Source organism: Diadema setosum, chromosome 14 (assembly GCF_964275005.1).
Source record: "Diadema setosum chromosome 14, eeDiaSeto1, whole genome shotgun sequence".
In the NCBI taxonomy this organism is placed as follows: Eukaryota; Metazoa; Echinodermata; class Echinoidea; order Diadematoida; family Diadematidae; genus Diadema; species Diadema setosum.
The window spans coordinates 22,526,876-22,534,209 of NC_092698.1; the positions used below are offsets into that span (position 1 = coordinate 22,526,876).

General features: G+C 38.3%; 1 protein-coding gene across 1 annotated transcript; it reads right to left on the bottom strand.

The window, feature by feature from the left end:
• Positions 1–290: 290 nt before the first annotated feature.
• LOC140237978 (riboflavin kinase-like) lies at positions 291–7,026 on the bottom strand. The gene is made up of 4 exons (XM_072317908.1): positions 6,539–7,026; positions 5,736–5,887; positions 1,676–1,778; positions 291–409 (listed from the first exon to the last, which is right to left on the bottom strand). Exons 1-4 carry the CDS (start codon positions 6,681–6,683, stop codon positions 291–293), a joined length of 519 nt encoding a protein of 172 aa, XP_072174009.1. The 5' UTR covers positions 6,684–7,026.
• Positions 7,027–7,334: the final 308 nt, after the last annotated feature.

Sequence of the window (7,334 nt, forward strand, 5' to 3'; positions counted from 1 at the left end):
GCATTACTTCCACCATGCATCAAATCAATCTACTCAATTTCACGCAATACCTGTACTACCAACATGGATATGCACCACCTTTAATTCTAATTCATCAGTGTGAGAACATTTGCAAATTTGTGACAGAAATACCATTAAGATAAATTTCTATTCCCACTGACACTTACATGTAGTTGCTTCCCATTTCTATCAATAGCTTTGAGCTTCTTGCAAAATATATAGATATATATGTAACAAGTGCATATAAAAATCTGATTTAAAAACTACAGAGGTCAACACTTAAGATATGGTCACAATTGTGAAGTCACGTCCCTGAAGAAGTTTTCGTCCTTGTATTTGATGGCGTCGGGCTCTGATAGTTGCTTCTCTGCATGGGCTATGTCTGACTTGATTGCATTTATCAGCTCATCTGAGAAAAAGAAAGTAAAATGAGACAAAAAAATATTTGTATTTAAAGCAATAAGCATAGTGTCACGCCACAGAAGTCATAACCTTACATAGAAGAAAGGCTATTTTTAAAATGTACTAGCTACCCAAGACTACAGTGTATTTAAATTTGGATTCCAACTGTTGTAGTATTGAATGAATAACAATGCAGTACATCTGCCTACACAAAAAGTGAATTTACCGTATCAGTGTGACTGAAAGACAACCTCAGTCACAACTAGACAAATTACGGTATCATTTCTTTTCTTGTGAAATAAGACAATGTGAGATACACCAATTTCATATACAAAAAGATAAAGCGTAGGTGTTAAAGGGACTGTACAGCACTGGTTGAAGTGGGGATTCATGTTTTGAACATTCCTAAGTGAGATAATGAAAAGCCTCTTATGAAATATGAAAGAGCATGTAAATTTAAGAAGGATTCAACGTTTATTTGACGAAAACTGGTTTTCAAATGGCTGAGATATCCAAAAAAGTGCTAATAATAAAAGGCGGATCTCTTTGTTTCACCTTGTTTTTGGATATCTCAGCCATTTCAAAACCGATTTTCATCGAATAAACTTTTGACACCCCTTAGAACTGCATGCTCTTTGACATCTCATAGAGTGGTTTCTGAATATCTCGCAAAACGTTAAAAGCTAAATTCTCACCTCGACCAGAACTGTACACACCCTTTAATCTGGAGGTAGTAGCCATCTCCAGGTAATGGGTTTGGGTAGAATCTTGAGGGTTTGCAACAGGGAGCCAAAACTCCTACTTTTAAAAACCCTCTTAAAAAGTCTTTCTCGGAATAAGGCATCTTAATTTGACCAGAAATGCTTGCCCAGGTGCTTTGTGGTCAATACATCAATTGGGACCATCGTCTAATGAAAAGACTAACTAGACTCCTAATCAGCTGATCTCAAGTTTGAACCCTGCCTGGTTTGAATGTCCTTGCCATGCCATTCTCTTCACTGGGATGAAAAATACAAAGAAAAAAAAAAAGAGAAAGAAGAAAAAAAGACACCTGACATTCCTGGGGGTAATAATTATGATAGGGATCCCTCTGGATGGGCAGTGCTAACATTGGAAAAGCTACCTGACCCTGGGTTACAATGACCTTTTTAAGTATGTTTACATCTACATATTGTACATGAGAGTCTGTGAAGTTTCCATGCTGGAATATGCACCCTATCCACTTTCAAGCCAACATCTCTTTGGGTCGCTGTGGTGACAGAAGGCAACTCACCGAGACTGGGGTAATTCTGCTCAGGTCGGATGTACCCCACGATCCCAACCTTCAGGATGGATCCATAGAAGTCTTCCTTGAAGGTGTGGATGATATGCGTTTCCTACAGAAGAACAACAAGAATGGGAGAGGTTTTGAAATGTTAAGATCTCTTGTGAAGAAGAAAGCCTTTTTCACACAGCATGTGCAGTATACTTATTGTATTCTGTATCCTGGAAAATTGTCTGATGAATACATTCAAGCTACATGTGCAGTAGAATATCTGTGATGCAGAGATCTTATCTAGAATGGTTTATTATGACAAAGCTTTGATTGCATTATATACAACGTAATATACAAACTGTAAGTCTTTTAGATGAGTTCATGCATTTTTTGCAACCTTCTTGCAATGGATCCAATCTGACACTGTAATACACAACCACTATGGACAATAAATTACTCCATTGAAAATTCTTTCATTGGCTCTGTATTATACACACCTGATGACATGGCCACATTTTAAACGCAGAAGTCCAAGGAAATGATATACTGGCCTTCATAACCAGGTCAGGAGCAAAAGGTACAAAAGGCTAGTGGTACATTGTATCTACTGTAAATGTACAGTAGGTGAACTGGTGTGTAAAGCCCATAAAAGAGAAATGCAACAACAACCAAAACATGAACACACAGAAAGGAACAATTCATGAGTCAGACAGGAAAAATAAAATCTCCAAATGAACAAGCAGATAAGGTGTGGAGAGGAAGAAATGTGTTGTTTCTCTGTGTGCAAGCATCGATAAGGAAATGAAAAGGAAAATGGGTAACAAGTGGTTCTATCATTAGGGCATGGCACTATTGGCAGAAGAGGAGATGTGGGTCAAGTCAAATCGAGGTTCACTTGAATCTAGGCCTATGAGTGACACAAAAAAACCTGACTTTCCCTTGGCATAATCCTCATGATATTCACATGGTCATTTCACTGCCACGCAGCCTCACTGGCGAATACTTTGACACCTCTGATGACCTTTCAAAAATCTACATGGAATACAATTACTGTATATTCCTGTTAGGGCAACAAACCCTTGTATCTAAAAAAAAGTCATATCAGCAGAGCAAAATAACACAGGGCTCAGCTCAATCTCTCAGATAGGAAATGGGATCGCCTTTCCTTTGGCACGCCATGGTGACTTCTAGGACAGCTAGGATTTGGATGGGACATCACCGGACTGACTACTTTACATGTTCAGTAGGATGATTAATGAAAAAAAGAAAGTGACTTCTACCAAAATTTCTGATGTACACTAACAAGCTTTTGTCGCCCCAGCGGCAATGAATATTTCCAAGGATCTGGTGGATTGACAATTTGGCGCACACTGACACAGGAGAACTACTGGTATTCATAGAACATGCTAATTAAACGTCAAGTACAACATCTGTGTATGAATTGTCCCTGAGGACCTACATGATATACACTGTATACTTGTCTTTTACAAACAGGACAGTATTAATGAAATGATAAAAGAATTCATTTAGTCAAAGAAGAAGTTCAGAACTCCTCAGCTGCCAGTGATTCATACACCACATAATAATGCAATAATAATTCCAAACTTATTCCTAAAAATAATTTGTTCTCTCGGACCATAAACCTTTAGAATCTTGGCACAGTATGACCAATGGTGCTATTGGTGCAATTCATGCCATCACACTAAATTTTCAATGATTGAACAGTTTTTTTTTTTTGTTCATATGAAAAAAAAATATACATGTATCAAATCATAATTCACAAAGATGGTTCAAAATTTTTCATGATCATAAGTACTTTAACTCCTTCTTTCTAAATATTTTTGAATGTACAGGGTGTTTTTTTTTTTTTTTTTTTTTGGGGGGGGGGGGGTCACGTTATCACCTAGAGAAATGGGAGTTTGATTTGTGAAATGCAAAAACAACAACTATGGAGGTACAAGTACATGTACTATGAATGTGGGTTGGGTAGTGAAACAGCATTTCCAAGGAATATTGATTGATATGCTGGCACCAGTTGGAATGTGAAGACCCGAGGCAGTTTGCAATAATCTCACTAGAATTGAACTTGGTATTGTACATGTACATTTTTGACAGTGATAAATGACAGGAGGATGTGACACAAGAATACAAAGGCAGACATCGCCATACAAAGCATAATGCCATGGCTTGCTAATTCCACAGTGAAGAGCTAAAAGCCTGCATGGGAAAAACACCCTTTCATCTTTTTACTGGCCGGCACTACAAATAAAATTCTAGAATGAACTAGAGCTGTACTTCTCAACCTTTTTAAATCCGACGCCATCTTTGGCTCCTGTATTGCACAAAGTGTTTCGAGGTCCAGTTAGATCAAATAAAAATTATCTTTTTTTATTCTACTTTGGAAAGACGTCACAGCCCACCTGCAAGAGTTTCGCTACCCACAGGTTGAGAACCACAGAACTACATGTGCAATGTACACTTGTAGAGTATAGATACCATACTCATAACCTGTGCCCACACACAGTGAACCTTCAGAAAAGGTGAAATAACAATTGCTCCTGCTACAGTTGCTCTGGTCTTATTTTTTCTGAGGACTTCAGGTTAGGGAAAGGATTGTGACAGGGTTTCAGGTTTAGTTTGATGTGAGGATTTATCTAGGATTAAGGTTAGGATTACAGTGTACAATGTATGTTTGTGGGTAGAACAGGGAATAATTTTCAAACTCGTATTTGATTAGCAATTTCAGCTGATGAACAATACGTATTTCAAGTGGTATCCTGTACACTTCTATGGAAGAAAACTGCTACACAAAAGCTAGTTTGTATAGCAGTGGTGTAAAAATGCATAGCAAATTGTGATGCAATACCAGGAAAATTATTCCCTGTAGAATAAGTTTATGTTTGGCTTTAAAGCATGCAGATATTTCATGGGAGCAATTTTTGCGTCATAGAACCCCAGAAAGAGGACATGAAACACACAACGTAGTATCAGCAGAGTATCAGCCAACAAATTCATCATGAAGGATAAGCTTGATGACCTTAATATCTTGCTGTATAAAATAACTGTACAATGTACAGTATCTACACATGTATGAGCACTGTGTGTTAGTATCTCTGCAGGTCTGTTAAACATTGACAAGAGAAATCAGCCTCCAGGTAAACATTTCATGGATAAGAGAAATACCTGGGCAAGCAGACCATTAGTGTAAATGGTCAGCTGACCACAACTGACCACAAAGTTTGATTTATGAAGTAGTGACATTGATACAACAAATTTATGTGTGGTCAATCTCCCGACTTCAACAAAAAGAAAAAGAAAAAGATAGGCTGTGTGATATGCTTTTTAATGACCATGAAGACTTTAAATTTTTAGTGTTTTTCAAAATTAAAAAGTGCAGTCCTCAGTGCATCATTATAATTTAAATCTTATCAACATGCTGTCACATCAAAAGCTTTACACACAAATTGTTCTTTGATTCAGTTTTTTATTTTTGTTCATCTGTTTGTTTGTTTCTTGGGGAGGGGGTTAAAGCCTTATTTATGAAAACATATCAGCAAGAAATGTTTTCCACACGTTAAGTGAATTATTGTTAAAGGATATTTACACTGTACAGCATTGTTTAGTTTCAATATGGGATGCTTAAAACCATTTGAATGTCTGTAAATAATCATTTACATAACGACACCATGGATGACAAAGCCTGATATTGTATGCAAAACCATAGCACAGCAAGTGTTAATTGGGAGATGTCAGGGGCTCTACAGTCAAAGTAAAGTGTATCTCAAAGGAAAATTTTTGAATATATCCTGAATAGGAAATCCATATTAATGCACGAACTGTATATATGTAACAAAGATCCTACAAAACTGCTTTTAAATCACAGTGTAATTTTTTACAGAAACATCACTACTCAAAATGACAGGGAAACTGACCTGTCTAGATATATGCTTAAAAGTTACAGTTCACTGGAACTTGCACTTATACAATACTTATACAATTTGTAGGTTCCACAGAAATGGAAATGGGGGGGGGGGGGAAGAAGAAACAATAAGGAAGGCAACAACCACACATTACTCACCATGGACTTTTTTTCATTGTGGTAGTACGGGTTCCATCCAACGCTCATCACCATCTTGTGAATGTCGCCATTGTCGACTGATGCCCAACCATAGTACACCCCGGTGGAAAGGGCTTCCGGTAGGTGCTCTACGACGTCTTCCGGGAAGTTTGCTGAGTGATATCAAACACAAGGCAAGGATTTATGAAAGGCTGAAGGTATCGATAGGTGAGGGAGCAGGAAACTTTCTAAGTTTTGATCTATCATGGTTGATTTTTGCCCCCATTTGTAGCTGTGGAGAAGCTTTCATTTCTCATTTTACTCTTCACTGAACAAATGAATGTTCACAGACCCAGACACACACAAAAAATAATGATTATGTCCCTATGATGAATTTTGTTTGTTATTCAATATGCCATTTTGTTGTTGCAATTAAATATCACCTATGATTTTCGGAACAGGCTTCCTTCTTCTGCGGTTACTGAACATCATAATTGTATTGTTTTATGACACAGACACACACACACACACACACACACACAAATAATGAATTATTATGAGGATTTTGTTTGTTACTCACTACGCCACTTTGTTGTTCCAATTAAATATCACTTATGATTTTCTTCTTCTGGTTTTATTGAACATCATTGTATGGTTTATGACAACTAATTGCATAGACCCTATAACAACTTAACAGTTAATTGTAAATTTTACTTATTTGAAAGAAGCAATCAGTAAAGTAAATTTAAATTTTAATTTATTGGTTGACCGAAGTGGGCATTTCGTTTAAAGTTTATATAATATATTGCAATCTGTATTCTTACCCGTGGGTATGCCCAATTCCTTGCTTCCTCGTCCAAATCCCTTCACCACTTTGCCTTGGGTGAAAAACGGTAGATTGTCAGCCATTGTACGTGTCAGATGATGGAGACTTCGGCGAAACACAGTCCAAGAAGACATACACAACATGTACACATGTGCCCACAGTTTCGCGGTGACTGTGATAAGTTCTGACTCTGTCTCTTCAGAGCGATCGGTGCTGAGTGACCGATCTCCACGACACGCGAGGTGCTAAACACCGCTCACTGCCCGCGTTGCTCCTCCCTTTGCTCTGCTTGCATGGGTTCACCAACCCGTCCGTTCATGGACTAATGCTCTTGATTAGGAAGAATTTCTTCCGCTAACCTTGTCGGCGAACCTTTGATAGTGCTAGCGTTGTTTGTGACGAACCCCAATTCTATTGTTAACTGTATTTTGCTGTGGATGGTGGAGTATTTCCCAGCTATCATTTAAATTCTCCTAGGCTGGCGAGTCTCCTGCATGCATTTGCCACACGTAGAGTTTACACAAGATTTTCCGCATGATGGGTCTGTTAAGTTGGATGGTTGCGCAACATGCCGGTAGGGCTAGCGGCTAGCGTTGAGAAAGGTACGTACTCCCGTACGCACAATTTTCTGTATGTTGTACAGTGAACGCCCCCTACTATAACTCGGCCTAAGTGTGGGTTTGGTTCGACCCACCGAGTAGACTGAGTCAGTGGTTTGACCATGGACCTTCTTCTTCTCTTCTTAGGGTTACGCCCACATCCTTCACACTTGAAGATTATTGTAGGCTTGTGCA

Bases quoted from the DNA above. Each gene is read 5' to 3' on its own strand.
- LOC140237978 (XM_072317908.1), bottom strand. From the start codon at position 6,683: ATGTTGTGTATGTCTTCTTGGACTGTGTTTCGCCGAAGTCTCCATCAT. The intron at 5,888-6,538 runs GTAAGAATACAG...GATATCACTCAG, and splicing joins GGAATTGGGCATACCCACGG to CAAACTTCCCGGAAGACGTC. The intron at 1,779-5,735 runs GTGAGTAATGTG...GTTCTTCTGTAG, and splicing joins ACAATGAAAAAAAGTCCATG to GAAACGCATATCATCCACAC.